General features: G+C 37.7%; 1 protein-coding gene across 1 annotated transcript; it reads right to left on the bottom strand.

Annotated features, from left to right (window-relative positions):
* Window positions 1-1,746: 1,746 nt before the first annotated feature.
* On the bottom strand, window positions 1,747-14,341 carry LOC113312236 (protein MNN4-like). The gene is made up of 3 exons (XM_026560993.1): window positions 13,901-14,341; window positions 1,877-1,964; window positions 1,747-1,817 (listed from the first exon to the last, which is right to left on the bottom strand). Exons 1-3 carry the CDS (start codon window positions 14,339-14,341, stop codon window positions 1,747-1,749), a joined length of 600 nt encoding a protein of 199 aa, XP_026416778.1.
* Window positions 14,342-16,502: the final 2,161 nt, after the last annotated feature.

Genomic DNA, 16,502 nt, shown 5'->3' with positions numbered 1-16,502 from the left:
AGCCTACTCCAAGATAACTTCGGACTGGACTGTAGTTAGGGCTGGCAATGGATAACCGATATTCAGAATCCGTTTCCGATTATTCGAAATCCTATAGAATTTTATCCGTTATATCGGATACCGGATATCCGAATCCGATAACTTGTCGGATATTTCCTCTTAACCTATCGGAATGGGATTGGGCTCTATCCGATTGGTTAATATCCGATATCCGATAGGGTAGGGACCTACTAGTAATTTTCACATACCAATACAATACTAGTCGAGCGAAGAGAAAACATTTCTGATTTCCCTTTTCTTTTTTTCTTCCCTTCTCACTTCTCAGTCTCGCTCCTCCCTTCTCAGTCTCAGTCTCGCTCTCGATTAATCACTCAGTTCTCACTTCTCCAATAATTAATCTCTTAATCAGGTATTGATTCGCTCCCCCCTCTATATTGTTAACGATTTCTGTTCGATTTCTATGTTCAATTCTTATGAAATTAGGGTTTATGTGTTGCAATAAAAAATTAGGGCTTCGGATGAAAGATTTGAGATGGGTTTAAACTGAACTGGAATATGAGGTCGAAGAATAACTTAATATTGATAGTTAGGGGTTTGATTTTTCTATATCAGTTCGATCTAAATCCCTCCCTCTTCTAGGGTTTGCACAACTTCAATTGATTCTCTAGAACAGTTCTTTCTGATTCATGTTTGAATATAACCCATTGAAGTGATTGAATGATTTCTTGGTCATATTGTTGTTTCTGTTCAGCTAATCTTTTAGATTGATTCGCTTCGATTTGTATTGAACTCTTTTCAGATTGTAACCTCAGTATCATATATTCATATCCATTGCTTCATTTGTTTATTGCAGGCTCCCAAGAAAAGTGTTAAAACTCCAGTAGCAGCAAAGAAGAAGAATGTAAGTTGTAATCTCTAAGTGTTGTTAGTATTTTGATTAAAAAAATGATGTGAAGTTAGCCAGATTTTGTTTTCTCATTCTCTTAAAAGCTTATCATGTATTTTTCTGTGTTTTGCGGTGCATAACTTCACAAATCTTTAAGTTCCCCCGAACAAAGTCCCATGTATCTCTAGGCTGCACTAACTTTGCACAGTATTTTTATGAAAAGGGTTAGCTTTAGTTGCAGGTCTGCAGCCAGTGATTCAGTGGACTGGGTTGGTTGCCTTCTAGCCTAATTTGAATTTGCTCCTACTAATAAATTTGTGATTTCAGATCAAGAACAAACTACTATCAGCTGAAAGTGTCGTGAAGGGATTCATCTTTGGCCTGGAGAAAGAGACTCAAGTAAGCAAAGTTGGTGGTGAAGTTGCGACAAAACTCCTACTCAGGTACTTCACCTTCTTAATTAGTTCAAGTAGTATCTAATTGTCAATAATATGTGTGGTGCAAATTTCAAACATAATTCTTGAACTCTTATGATTATTCAAAATGGATTTGATAACCCAATATCTATAGTAGTACAATAGCAAACAAAAAGATGTACCTCATGTGATGATGTTTGTTTGTAAAGAGCTCCATTCTGGGAAGTTAAGGTAGGGCCTGTATGCATTTTTAAAACAGTTGGGAGAGATTAAATTGATTGCTGCATCAACCATCTGTTATGCAGTATAGGTTTTCATGAGTAAGCGAATAGTAGCAAAGCATTGGATGGAAGCGTTTTTTCGTTTCTTTTTTTATAGGGAGTTAAGGCCCGCATTTTTAATTACCAAGCTAGGCTTCAACGTCACTTTGTTTAATGTCTCTTATTAGGCGTGTGCAAGAATTAAGGATCCACTATCCAGCGCAACTGCCACATTTCCTTTTTCAAATACCAAGCCTGACAGAATGCATCCAATAACTTTAAACAGCTCAGAATAGTATCACACTAGTACAAACCTTCACATATGCAGTTCATTTTTAACTTGGTAGACCAGATCTTGGCGGTAACAAGCGTTTTACCAGGCCCTTCAGCTGCATTTGTCTTCTGTGAAATATTGAAAGACATTTTGTAGCAATGTTTGCTCTCATCTGCAATTTTATTATTAAATTTCTGCTCACCTTGTGTTGCACTGTTGCTTATAGTGGTGAAAGCTTTGAGAAACTGAAATGTTGGATGTCAGAATTTTCTTGTCAAGTGATTCTTTGTGATTTGTGAATGCAGAAATGGAAGTCGTTGACTGAAGTGAAGTTGATGCAATGATACAACATGTCAGGCATCCAAGCAAGATCACACTAAGTTACACTACTCACTAGTGTGTTGACACTTGACATTGTTAGCCTCTCTGACTGTTAGACATTGTTTTTTTTCTTTTCTGGCTTTGTTGTAGCCTGTTGTGTACTTTCTTTTGAATTCACTAGACTGGGAGTAAACTCTTTAACTCTAAACATTGTGCTTGTGTGGGTTTGTACTTTTCACTGAACATTTTGAACTTGAAAAGACAAAGAGTCTGTTTTTTTCAAGCTTTTAGTTTTTTTCCTAGTTATCGGATTTTAACGGATAAAAATCCGATATCCGATAGCTTAACCTTAACCTTATCGAATTGGATTTTTTGATATCCGTCGGATGTTATCGGATATCCGATAATCCTTAACCTTAACCTTATCGGAACTTCCAATATCCGTTGCCAGCCCTAACTGTAGTTGAACCCCAATCAGTCTCCCACTGATCCAAGGTACAGTTGTACTCCCTACGCCTCTGATCCCAGCAGGATATTGCGCACTTGATTCCCTTAACTGATCTCACCCACAACTAAGAGTTGCTACGATCCAAAATCGCAGGCTTTAACAATAAACAAATCTGTCTCACACAGACAAGTCTATCAAAGGATCAATCTGTCTCTCACAGAAAAACCCTAAAGTTTTTGTTCCGTCTTTTGATAATAATCAAGGTGAACAGGAACCAATTGATAATCCGGTCTTATATTCCCGAAGAACAGCCTGGATTAATCAATCACCTCACAACAATCTTAATCGTATGGTAGCGAAACAAGATGTCGTGGAATCACAAACAATGAGACCAAGGTGTTTGTGATTACTTTTTATATCTTGCCTATCGGAGAAATCAAACAAGCTTTAGCCAATCAATATGATTGTACTATTACGATAGAAGATGCAAGATCAGATCACACAACTACGATAAAAGTAGTATCGGTCTGGCTTCACAATCCCAATGAAGTCTTCAAGTCGTTAACTGATAGACACATTTTTGTGTTTAATTTGTCCTCAATTTCCGTATTGTTGGAACTCTATTTTTGTACTAATATTGTGTTTTTATGTATTTTTAGGAAATAAACATTTTTGGAAAATTCGGCTCGAAAAGTTGATTTTGGCACCCGGAGGACAAGTGTTATTCGGACTCTCGCTTTTGGATAAGGGGTAACCTAATTACTAAGGGGCACCCCCAGGTCACCCCAAGGAAGCTGCTATTCGCACCCCTACTCTGGATAGGGGACTACCAGTTTCTTCCCCATTTGAAACGATTTTGGCGAGAAATTTCTAAACAGTTCTGGCAGAATTTCGATCGTTAAAATGAAGGGGTTATGGGTCGATTCAATGGCTGAAATTTGGTATAAAGATGTGATATAGGTTAAGGAACAAAGTTTGGGTGGTGGTTTCGATCAAATTTGTCTGGAATACGTGTTTTGATTCTCGAGTTCAAAACAGGGCAAGCATGCACTGGAGGATGATAATCACGCATCATGGAGAGTTATGGACGTGTTCTGATGATGTGGAATGGCTCGAGCATCACTTTGGGTCGTGAAAAATCGATTTGGAGCGTGGAGGGAGGAAGTTTACGCAAGAAATTCCAAGTTTGGTAAGAAAATATTCGGAAAATATTGTTATTCACTGCCCGCATAATGAAGAATTATATTGGAGTTATTGGCGAGATTTGGAGCTGTTGTTGGGTATAAATAGGCTCTTTGGGTCTACTAGAGAGGGTGTCGAGAGTTTTGGGGAGCTAGGGAGAGCTAGAGAAGACGAAATCAGAGTTTAACAAAACTCTGTTTCTACTGCTGCATGAAGATGAACACGAAGAACAATAAACTGTAAAAGACTGTCGTTCTTTGACAGTGACAGCGACAGTGGAGTGTGGGTCGTAGTTTCCCAAAGACTACAGCATTTCATATGTATCGTTCTTGTGTGACGCTTCCTGTGGGTCACACATTAGCTGTTTACACCATTTTCTCTTCTTCTCATCATTTGTAAACCATTTTTGAGCCATAATAAATTATTTTAAGAGCATTTATACTATGATGAGCTAATTCCCTCGTAACCAAGGCAATGGAGGAAGCTATTCACGCAACATAAATGGGTAACTATTTCATTTAATTATATAATTCACCTAATCGCTGCTTTTGCAGAGTTTTAAATTGTTTGAATGATTGTCTTAATTATTTGTTATTCAGTTTGATAGGTTATGCTTGGTTTAATCTCTTGATAATCTATGCTTAAGGTTTACTAATAATGTTTGAAAATCTGTATGATTGATAGTGAATTAAAGATAAAAGAGGACTTAAGAATTGAATAGAGTTTTGAAATATTTATCATTCAATTTTGCATAATAGTGGAATCTAGTGTCTTGGTTACCTCTCGCACCCATTGTTAATAATTTTGTATATAATTTTATTAAACCTTTAAATTTAATCTTCACAAGTCCGAGAGTTTGAACCTCATTACTACAACCCACGAAAAAACTCAAATCATTAACCTGGTTTTAGAAGAAGAAAACCAAAGGTTAAAGGATAACCGACTCTAGCACGCAAACTAGTAGCACACGTAAGGTGTGGGGATTAGTTTTTCAGAGTTGCTAGATGTCCCCTTATATAGTCTTTCAAATCAGGGTTTTGCCTTGGTTACAAAGCAATCAATATCCACCGTTAGATGAAAACCTGATTTAAATTCAAGCTAATATTTCTCAACCGTTAGATCGAAAACTTAGCTTGTCATACACAAATGACTGTACGCTTCTAGGTTTGTAAACCACACCCAAACATGTACATTGTTGGTTCAACAATAGTTTACCAAAAAGGTTAACCATAAGAGCATTTCATACCAACCATGTTCTTCTTCACCATAACTAATTCAAATGACTCAAATGAACTAGTTAAGAGAGTTGTTCAATTGCAAGGAAATCTTATGTAACTACACAAGACACAATTGAAGCAAAGATGATTTGATTCACAAGAATCGGTTCATGAACTTTAATAGCCACGGTTTGCAAAAAGAATTCCTTAGTCTTTTAAGATTAAGTTCAGAGATCATATTTAGATATATAACCTTCTCAAGTTCGCAGACTAGGTTCGCGGACTTAAGACACCGGACAGAGTTTACAAACTCCAGCAGAAATTCTCGGGTTTGAGAACTTCGCCGGTTCGCGGACTGGGCTCACGGACTGGGCTCACGCAAGTAGTTTGTCAACTCTAGCAGAAATTCTCGGGTTTGAGAACTTCGGCAGTTCGCGGACTGAGTTCGCGGACTTGGCACTTGACATACTTCTGGTTCTCTTGATCAACAAAGTTCGAGAACTTCGGTTCAAGGAATACATTGGTTATGTAATCTAAACTCTCATTCCAATCATTGAAATATTCTTAGAGTACGTTATATAGTTGTTACACCATTTCTCATCAAAGAAATTTTCAAAGTGATTGAAACATTCATGACTTTCGTCACTAGGTAAAGATAATTAAACTTGGTCGAAGCGAAAAGCTTACCAACACATATTTCGAGATATAGATACGCAAGGTATACTCGGCTCGAAATACCAAATGTGTATGATCTAATCTATATATATAGCATACGACTTTTGTCTCAAAGAGTAGGAGATAGAATAGATAGAATTTTGAGTGATAGATAAGTTCAAGTCTCCACATACCTTTTTGTCGAGAAGTTCCACCGGTTCCTCGAGTAGTCCTTCTACTTGTATGACGAATCGTCGTGAAGTCCTTGAGCTCAACTACACTTATTACCCTAGTCCGAGACTCAGCTATAAGAGACTAGAAATCAAGACTTATAGTTTTGATCACTAATATTGACAAACATGCTTGAGATAGCAACACATGCGAGTTTCACCGAGCAGTGCTCTAACACAAAATATCACATTACTCTAGTTCTAAAGGATTTGTTGTACATATAAGGCAATCACCAAGAATCGTCATCACTGTTGCTGCTGTAGTTTAACTCATCATCTTCATAGTAGGCACCAGTACCATCATCATTTTCTGAAGATGTGTAGGGACCCTGGAGATCACTATCTTCGGTTTATTCTTCCTCATCTTCTGCTTCACTGCAAACCACCATCTCACCGCCGGAAAAAACAGGCTCCCCATCAAGGTCTAACCCAGGAATCTCCTCTCCGTCAGAATCCACGTTCAGGGGTTCTGACATGGTTCGAGCAAACTTACGAGGGTTGTTCTTTTTTTCGGCGAGATAGCACTTGTACATTGATAGACGCATTTATGTGTCTAATTTGTCCTTAATGTTTCGTATTGTTAGTGCTCGTTTTTGTCCTTATTATGGTCTTTTGTGTGTTTGTAGGTATTTTTTTGGAAATAAATATTGTTGGAAAATTCGGCTCGAAAAGTTGCTCGGTGCACCCCCGGAGGACATTTGCTATACGGACCCTCACTTTGGATAAGGGGTAACCTAATTACTAAGGGGCACCCCATTTCTAGGCAGCTGCTAATCGCACCCCCGGACTGGATAAGGGGCCTTCATCTTCCCCATTCAAATATCAGTTTTGGCGGGAACTCAAGTGGCAGAATTAGGGTTCCATTTTGGTCGGGATTGAAGGAGACTCAATGGAGGATATTTGTTGGGATGACTAGATTTGTCTTAACAGGCCTGGTAATGGGTTTGGATTCAATTAAAATTGGTCGGAATTGCCGTTGGAAGAAAACAAGGAATGTTGTTCTCGAGTTTATTCCCGGAATGATTTGTTTGGATTTGTGAGGAGTTTAAGGAAGACTCGAGCACAGAAATGAATTGGTATCAGCCTGTTCTATCTAAACAGGGTAGTGATGAGTCACAGAATCGGTAAAGGAGGAGTTTTGACGAAACAGGGAAACAAAATATTCTCGGTGATATTTTTGGAGTTTTGCGTGTGGCTAGAGGAAGTTGGATTCGTGCTGGATGTTGACCGAGTCTGTCGGAATGTGTCAACACCATTCAGACGCGCGACAAAGTCGAATATGGAAAGATATTCCGGAGAATATATTTTCTTTACTGCCGAAGCTATGTGGAGGATTTGGAGAAGATTCGAGAAGTTAATGAGGCCCTGTCGAGTATTTAAAGAGTGCTGGGATGTCATAGAAGGGGATGGAGAGTTGGGGAAGAGAATAGAGAGCTACAGAGAGGAGATTGGACGAGTTTCAGAGAATATTTTTCTGCTGCTGTAGAACACGAAGAACAGACTGCCAAAGACAGTCGTTTTCCAACAGTGACAACGATGCTTAACGTGGGTCTTAGAGCAACAGTATCAGTGACACATATTGTGGGTCGTAATTCTCTGGTTTGTAACAAATATAATTGTTACAAACCCGGTTTTGAATTATTTCTCCATTTTCTCCTTGTAAGCACCTTTTTGAGCAATGAAAAATTCCTTTAAGTGTGTTTTCACCATGCGGAGCTAGACCCCATCACTGGGACGACGGAAGAAGCAACTTTTCATGATTGTGGTAAATGAATTAATTCTTTTATTGACTTTTTGCATAGATTTAATTGCTTTATGATTTCTATTAATTATTTGTTATTTTGTTAGATGCCGCATGCTTAGTTCTAAATACTTTAGATGCGTCATGCTTTTAACTTACAAATAATATTTTACAAAATCTATTTTTGGTAAAGAACTAGAGTCACAACTTCTTTTGTTTGAGCTATATTGTCTAGAGTTAATGACTGACCATAACAATATGAAAAGTAGTGGAATCCCGCGTCTCAGCGTCTCTTCATCTTGTGACATAATTTGTATATTTTTAGTGTTTTTCCTTTATTAATCCTAAAAACAATTTCAACAAGTCTGAGTGAACGAATCATCTTACTATAACTCAATTGAAAATAACATCAATTTTTGGCGCCGACGACGTGAATTTGTTTATAAATTTGTTTTTATTTTATTTTTATTTTTTTTATTTGTTCCTTTTTACGCCTTTCGGTATTTCTTGTTTGCTTTCAGATTTGGAACTGAGCTAAAGAAAAGGGAGAAAGTGCTCAAAACAAAAGCGAAGGCAAAGAAAAAAAAAGGAGGAATCCAAAAGGAGTGAAGAAGAATTTTTTTTTTGTATATAGATATTCTATTTTATTTTTTTTATTTTTTTAGAAACTGTAATTAAGTTTTTTTTTTGTAAAGTTTTTTTTTGGACATTTTTTTTTGGACATTGGACATTTTTATTTATTATTATTATTTTTTAAAACCCTACGGAAGGGTACTTTTAAATAAACTGTTTGCAGAGAAGGACGGCGATTACGATATCGCCTCGGCCCCTCGGGTTCGTACATGACATAAGAGTCGTGGCCCGAGTCGACTTCAACGGTTCATCCCCCGTCTGGAACGGGAGGTAAGAATACTAAACACCCGCGAACCCCCTGTCACCGGGTTTACTGGATGATTTTGTATGCTTATATGTTGAGGACCTGAAATCGGATTTAATTTTCTAGTAAAGGGAAAGGCATGGCCAAATCAAGATAAGGACTCGGATTTCATCACCGTTTCCTTCTTGCCCGCATTAGGAACACGTAACCTACGCGAACCTAAGCCTTAAAATTTGGACTAGAACGAGACCGATAGGGTAACGAGCTTAATAGAAAAGTCATTCGAAAAATATTGGTTACTCTTTTAAGCATACTTCCAAGTTCATGATGGTTTCTGTGAGTTGAATGTGTGACTGCGCCGCCTTGTAATGAGGTGAGGCCTTGGGTATCAAATCTCTATGCAGCTTCCCTCGCCTCTATTCAACTTACTTTGACTCAGATTGATTCCAGAGGGGTTTGCTCAAATTGTAACGAATTCCCTTTCGAATGATTAGAATCTGGTCTAGAAACAATCTAAGTGGAGCCATCATGCTTTTTGTTTGCTAGATAAAATAGGCTTGATGTGGTCGAGTCAGCCTTCTTTGTGTTTGTTTAGAATTCCCTTGTTGTTAGGATGTCGAACTGGTATTATAATAACCAATACAATGAGTATCCGACTGAGCAGCTTAGACATTATCCTTTTTATGACCATAGTGTGAATAGTGATTGGGAACACGAAACTTTTGAAGGTTATGGTCCATACCATTGTGAGCTCAATTACTATCCAGATACCCACAGGTCATACGAGCAAAACAATCTTTTTATTTCTCTAGAAGAGTCTCTCAGGAGTTTCAATGAGTCAACACGGAAGTTATTTATGAAAGAGACTTATAATATTCTTCTCCCAGAAGAGTCCGTAGAGCGGTCAAATAAGTTATCTCTAGAAGAGACCCTCAAGCGATTTACTAAGAATACAAATAGGATTGTGGAAAAACTTGCTCAGGATAGTCTTAATTTCCAGTGTAGTTTTCCCAATACCACCCTCGAAAATAAGGATAGTTTTTATTCACATAATCAAGATGACGAGGTTAGAATTGGTAACACTACTTGTTTTGATAAGGTTCGATCATTTTCATGTTATTATAGTGATGATTATGATGAGGATAGTATTGATGAAGAACATGAAATATGTAGGCATAGTGATCAGGAATTTGTTACTCCGATTGAGCTTTATAATGATAGTGTTGTTTCTAGTACAAATCCAAATAATTTTAATAATTATTCACCTATTCAAAAGGATGAGGATTTGACTAGAGATACCACCGTTTTAGACGATGTAGTTCATGATCCTTTAGCCTGCAGTATGTTGGATAATCCATTATTTGATGTGCCTATCAGTGAATCGGAGGAGGTAACTATGATTAAAACCTTAGTTGATGAGCCTTTATATGAAACTTTCTCTGATAATCCTTTATATGATTGTGATGATGGTTTAGAGGAAAGAGTTTACCCTGAGAATACTGTTTTAGAATCTAGCGATTTAGAAACACTAGTCTTAGAAGATGATAAACTCGTAGAAATGAGTGAGGATGAACCCAACTTAGAAGAATCTATTGACCATTTCCAGGAATCTGATGACCTAGAAATTAGGGAAGTTGTGACTAGTCTTTCTAGAGACACAGAAAACTCTAAGTTTGGGGGTGATTATCATTCTCCGTGTGCTTTAACTCTTAGAAAGTACCCTCCTGTAGGACTTGACATTTGTGCCTCAACCATCTTACAAGATTATCTTCATACACGTTTTCCCGAACCTAATGATGTCCAGAAAGAAGCTCAGTTGTTAGAAACCCATCCTCTGGTTGATGTGGTTAACCCAGGCTATGATACCAAGATTGACTTTGTTTTCCCACCAAAAACTTTTCTTCAATTGTGGGAACTTTTGATTTTAATGTGTCGGTTATTAAGTTTTGAGACTAAACCTAATCACTTTAGGATATTAGGGTCGACACATTTTCTTAAGGAAGACCACCTCTTTCATTGTGGTCAGCTGTGTGAGTCAAATCTATTGACTTAGAGGATCCCCAGTTATTCAGGTTTTGTTATGTGCTTCTAAGTTCTTAGTTGAGTTTTTCCAGACTCTAATACCTGATCTTAGCTTTGAGGAAATCCATGAAAACCTGTTAGAGACCCAGTTATAGAACCTGAACCTGAGCCACAACTAGATGTAGTTGTCTTAAACAAGGGTATGTTCGGTATCTTTTTGGTCTGTTGCAGTTTCCTCTTCTTGTGGGTAATACTTTTTGATCCAGATGACCCACAGTTATTCCGGCTACTTCTATATGATTCTATGAGGTGACTAATTCTTCCAATGTCTGGCTGAAGACTTTAAACTTAGCACTTCTTGGGAGGTAACCCAATATTCTTGCGACAATGTAATATGTTTCCTTATCTCTTTTCCTTCAAATGGAAACAGTTTCTCCTTGTTCATGCTTTTAATTTTATCTTTAGAACATTGAGGACAATGTTAGATTTAAGTTTGGGGGTATTTTAGTCACATTTTTGAAACTTCTAGCGTCACATGGTATCGTGTTAGCTAATTTTACATACTGTTTCTCACCGAAAAGATAAAAATTGGAATGCTAGAGATAACAATCTATTGAGACATTAGAGAAAAAGACATTGAGATCCTTGAAATTCAGGAGAGAACTTGTTCCTTTTAGAGGGTGACCGTGATGGACCTAACCATCCATGATGGAAAGGCGAGTAGGTCAGGAGGAAATGCCAGAAAGACAAAGCAACCTCACAATGTAGTCTTAGTTACTGGATTATTACAACTCTCTCTCAGTAGAAACTTATCATCATCAACAAGCGGAGCGACATCAAAATATATGAAGAAAGTTGAAGACGTTTAAGGTTTAGAACAATAGAAAAGAATATTTCAAAAATCAAAGTTGAAGACTTAGTTACAAAAAGTTATAAGAACAAATGATATAAGTTGTTGAAGTTCATGATACCAAGACATCACAAGTTGCGAAGATCCAAGTTCTAAAGTCCTTCTCTCATGGCCATTTAAATTTTTGTCTTGTTATTTTTGTCTAAAAAAAAATGAAAATGAAAAATGAAAAAAAAAAAAATCATCGTTACGTTTTGTTCAATAAGGCCAAGGGAAGTAGAAATTATAAGAAGTTAATCAAGCAAGAAATTAAGAGAAAGTTATTGTCAAGGTTCTACGAGGTTCGAGTTTATCATCAACAGTTGAAGACCGAAGAAGACGTTGTTTCTACTGAGCACTATGAGAGAGTCGAAGAAAGATACATTTGGTTGCTTTGTTAGTCCGCTTTCAATCTGGCACAAGATCTTTCTAGCACTGGTTTAACTCATCACACGTAATTAGTCCAGCTGTGTAGCAGATGTCCCTCTCATCTTTATCTCTCTCCTAATCTTATCCAGCTGTAAATCAGCGGACGCATCTTACAATGTTTATCTAGCTGTGTAGCGGATATCTCTTTATCTAGCAGTGTTGCGGATGTGTCTCCCCTTTTCTTTAGTCAGCTTTAGAGCTGGCACCTTTAATTTCTAGCATTCTAGTTACTTGGAGATAGGTTGAGAATATGTATGTCCTCATAGCTCTTTGGATACTTGTGACCAAGTAGAAGTCATGGTTTTGTGGGTACACCTCTGGTAAACCCTCCCGAGATTAACTCGGTTTTATTTTTATTAGTTTTGCTCGAGGACTAGCAAATAATAAGTTGGGGGTATTTGATAGACGCATTTATGTGTCTAATTTGTCCTTAATGTTTCGTATTGTTAGTGCTCGTTTTTGTCCTTATTATGGTTTTTGTGTGTTTGTAGGTATTTTTTGGAAATAAATATTGTTGGAAAATTCGGCTCGAAAAGTTGCTCGGTGCACCCCCGGAGGACATTTGCTATACGGACCCTCACTTTGGATAAGGGGTAACCTAATTACTAAGGGGCACCCCATTTCTACTAGGCAGTTTCTAATCGCACTTGCTAATCTCATCCGCCTCTCCCCCGACTGGATAAGGGGCCTTCATCTTCCCCATTTAAATATCAGTTTTTGGCGGGAACTCAAGTGGCAGAATTAGGGTTCGCATTTTGGTCGGGATTGAAGGAGACTCAATGGCGGATATTGTTGGGATGACTAGATTTGTCTTAACAGGCCTGGTAATGGGTTTGGATTCGATTAAAATTGGTCGGAATTGCCGTTGGAAGAAAACAGTGAATGTTGTTCTCGAGTTTATTCCCTGAATGATTTGTTTGGATTTGTGAGAAGTTTAAGGCAGAATCGAGCACAAAATGAATTGGTATCGGCCTGTTCTATCTAAACAGGGTAGTGATGAGTCACAGAATCGATAAAGAAGAGTTTTGACGAAACAGGGAAACAAAATAGTCTCGGTGATATTTTTGGAGTTCTGCGTGTGGCCGGAGGAAGTTGGATTCGTGCTGGCTGTTGACTGAGTCTGTCAGAATGTGTAACACCATTCAGACGCGCGATAAATTCGAATATGGAAAGATATTCCGGAGAGTATATTTTCTTTACTGCCGAAGTTATGTGGAGGATTTGGAGAAGATTCGAGAAGTTAATGAGGCCTGTCGAGTATTTAAAGAGTGCTGGGATGGATAGAAGGGGATGGAGAGTTGGGGAGAGAATAGAGAGATACAGAGAGGAGATTGGACGAGTTGCAGAGAATATTTTTCTGCTTGCGTAGAATACGAAGAACAACTGCCAAAGACAGTCGTTTTCCAACAGTGACAACGACGCTTAACGTGGGTCTTAGAGCAACAGTATCAGTAACACATACTGTGGGTCGTAGTTCTCTGGTTTTACAAATATAATGTTACAAACCGGTTTGATTATTTCTCCATTTTCTCCTTGTAAGCACCTTTTTGAGCAATGAAAAATTCCTTTGAGTGTGTTTTCACCATGCGGAGCTAGACCCCATCACTGGGACAACGGAGGAAGCAAATTTTCATGATTGTGGTAAATGAATTAATTATTTTATTGAATTTTTGCATAGATTTAATTGCTTTATGATTTCTATTAATTATTTGTTATTTTGTTAGATGCCGCATGCTTAGTTCTAAATACTTTAGATGCGTCATGCTTTTAACTTACAAATAATATTTTATGAAATCTATTTTTGGCAAAGAACTAGAGTCACAACTTCTTTTGTTTAAGCTATATTGTCTAGAGTTAATGACTGAACCATAACAATATGAAAAGTAGTGGAATCCCGCGTCTCAGCGTCTCTTCATCTTGTGACATAATTTGTATATTTTTAGTGTTTTTCCTTTATTAATCCTAAAAACAATTTCAACAAGTCTGAGTGAACGAATCATCTTACTACAACTTAATTGAAAATACCATCATACATCACATCTTCAAACTCTTGCCTTTTCCTCTTCTTCCTCTCTGCTTCTTTTGCTCTCATCTCTCTTCATCGAATCATCACTGCTCTCCTCATCTTCTACTCCTTCACGGTTCTTTTCTTCATCTTCACTATCACTTTCAGTCGCACTGCGAGTTTTCCCCCATGAACACTTCCACTCTCCTCGTCGTTGAAGCTTCTGCCTCTGTCGACGTGCCTTTTTGGCATCCAACTTTCTCATCCATAACTGAAATTCCTCATCATTTTCAACCCTTAATCTTTCAAATTCTTCTCTCTCCTCTTGCTCTTTCTTCCTTATCTTCTCCTGATTCAGAAAAGGAATCAACCTTTCAATCTCAGAGATTGATAAAGTCCCAATTGTCAACTTTGCACGTACCATTGCATCTGAATTGGGTGGTGGCTCGTTGTGATTTCCATTTGCTGAACTACTAGCATTCTCTGCCATTATCTGTTTTCTTAATATATATTTCTATGATTTCTTCTTTTGGTATAATAATCCGTTTATCCCCTACCTTGTTTAAATAATGGTAGTAGCTTAGCCATAAATGGTCTTTTATGGAGCTTGGTCAAGTGTCTGTCGCTTGGTTATTAACGCCTTTTCAATACCATACACACCCTCTTCAGAGCCGTCATTACTCTGCTACACCCTATTTCCAAAGCCTAAATCTAATCGTTTAATTCATTAGCTTTTACTCCAATTAAGAGGTGCATTGTTAGGTCAACCGTTTGGTTTTATGCATTCATAGAAGGCAAGTCTATCAGATGAGCTATTTATAGCCATTCAGCTGCAGGTTAACTTGGCAGAGCATCTTGGACTTGTTTTTGTTGTTTTCTTCTTGTTTGTTGTTGAATCCATTAAAACACTTAAGCACCAAAATATTTTAATGGATTCAGCAGCAAACAAGAAACAACAACAAAACCAAGTCCAAGCATTAGTACTAGTGTTTGGGAATAGAGGGGTGAAAGAGTAGTAAAGGAGGAGGAAATGGAAATATAGGTTTGGGGTAAAAGGGATGAATGAGTTGCAGAGCATGCGCAGGAAGAGGAAGAATTTCTTCTTTGTGAGTTGCGCAGCATCAAATGATTCATCTATAGATTGTAACTATCCTTTGGTCCCTATGGAATAGAAGAAACAGGTTATTGTAACTAATCTCAAAATAACTATAGATGGGCAGCTTGGTGGATTGATTCGTCTTGTTACCTACCTCCTTCGAGTCGAGACCATGCGTTCGAATTTGGGCAGAAGCTTTTTTATTTATTTTTTTGAAAGTCAATTAATGACTGTTAGGCTGGAGAAGAAAAAATCCCTCAACAGAGCTGAGCCAGTTCTGTCGCAGTTACATCCCATTTTATGTATACCCATATACAATAATAAATAGAACTGGCTTGTCTATAAAACGCACACTATGGACACGCATACTAGCGTGTCTAATAAAACCAACTTTTTAACCACGCATATAAACCAGCGTGTCTATAGAACGCATATAAACCACGCATATAAACCAGCGTGTCTACAAAACACACACTATGGACACGCATACTAGCGTGTCCAATAAACCGAACTTTTTAGCCATGCAGTACAACCGGCGTGGCTATAAAACGCCCACTATGGACACGCATACTAGCGTGTCTAATAAAACCAACTTTATAGCCTTGCAAATTAACCGGCGTGTCTGCAAATCGTACACTACGGACACGCATACTGGCGTGTCTAATGAAACTAACTTTTTAACCATGCCTTAAGTGGTGTGACTATTTTTATGGACCAACCAAAACTGGTTAACGTGGCCATAGACTTGTCTATAGACACGCCCAACCAAAAATTAAAAGTTAACGTGACTAAACGGTTGATATTTGGACACGCTACTAGCCCTGGCATGGCTGAAAGCACTTATATTAACACGCCCATAGAACATGGTGTGTCTATAGGGTAGGAGTATACCCTATAGACACGCCAAAACCAAAAAGGCGTGACAGGGAAATTTATACCTGGCGTGGCTAAAGGCCATTTCTGTACTAGTGCAATTTAGGTTTGGAAATCTGTTTTCAATAGACAAATTCCAACAAACTGCACGAAACCGAAACACTTAAACTCAGTTAGCTGAGAACCTAGATTACTGACCACCTCTCAAGAATATTCTAAAAAAAAATCATAAAAAGTTTAGTTATCTTGAGGAATTAAAATGTCTGAGACGAAAAGAAACTTGCGATTTCTATCTATGTCCTTCCTGATATGAGATTACTTAAAACCTCAAGAATCAATAAGAACAACATCCGGATACATAAACTGTTTGAGCATTGCTCGGTTAAACTCGCAAGTTTTGCCATCTCAAGCTTGTTGTGAATGTTAGATGCACATAACTATAGCTTGATTTCTATTGTGTGCAAGTTAAGTCTCAGACTAGGATTAAAGTATGGTAGTTGAGTATCATACATCACTGGACAACCTTAGAAGATTGAAGATTGAAGATCAAACGAAGATATTTTAAGAATTTCGTCGACAAAGAGGTATATGGAGATTGAACCATTATATTTACTTACAAGTATTACCATTATGTCCATACGAGACTATATCGTATGATTTCTAGTAGATTTAATACTGCAAA

This window comes from Papaver somniferum, chromosome 9 (assembly GCF_003573695.1).
Source record: "Papaver somniferum cultivar HN1 chromosome 9, ASM357369v1, whole genome shotgun sequence".
Classification (NCBI taxonomy): Eukaryota; Viridiplantae; Streptophyta; class Magnoliopsida; order Ranunculales; family Papaveraceae; genus Papaver; species Papaver somniferum.
The sequence above is the reverse complement of the archived record's forward strand: the minus strand, read 5'-3'. Positions and strand labels throughout refer to the sequence as shown.

What these genes read in the sequence shown, in the direction of transcription:
- LOC113312236 (XM_026560993.1), bottom strand. Translation starts at nt 14,341, where the DNA reads ATGGCAGAGAATGCTAGTAGTTCAGCAAATGGAAATCACAACGAGCCA. An exon ending in GAGAGGAAGAAGAGGAAAAG is followed by an intron (nt 1,965 to 13,900) that starts GCAAGAGTTTGA and finishes AATATTTCACAG; the next exon opens with AAGACAAATGCAGCTGAAGG. An exon ending in AATGAACTGCATATGTGAAG is followed by an intron (nt 1,818 to 1,876) that starts GTTTGTACTAGT and finishes GCATTCTGTCAG; the next exon opens with GCTTGGTATTTGAAAAAGGA.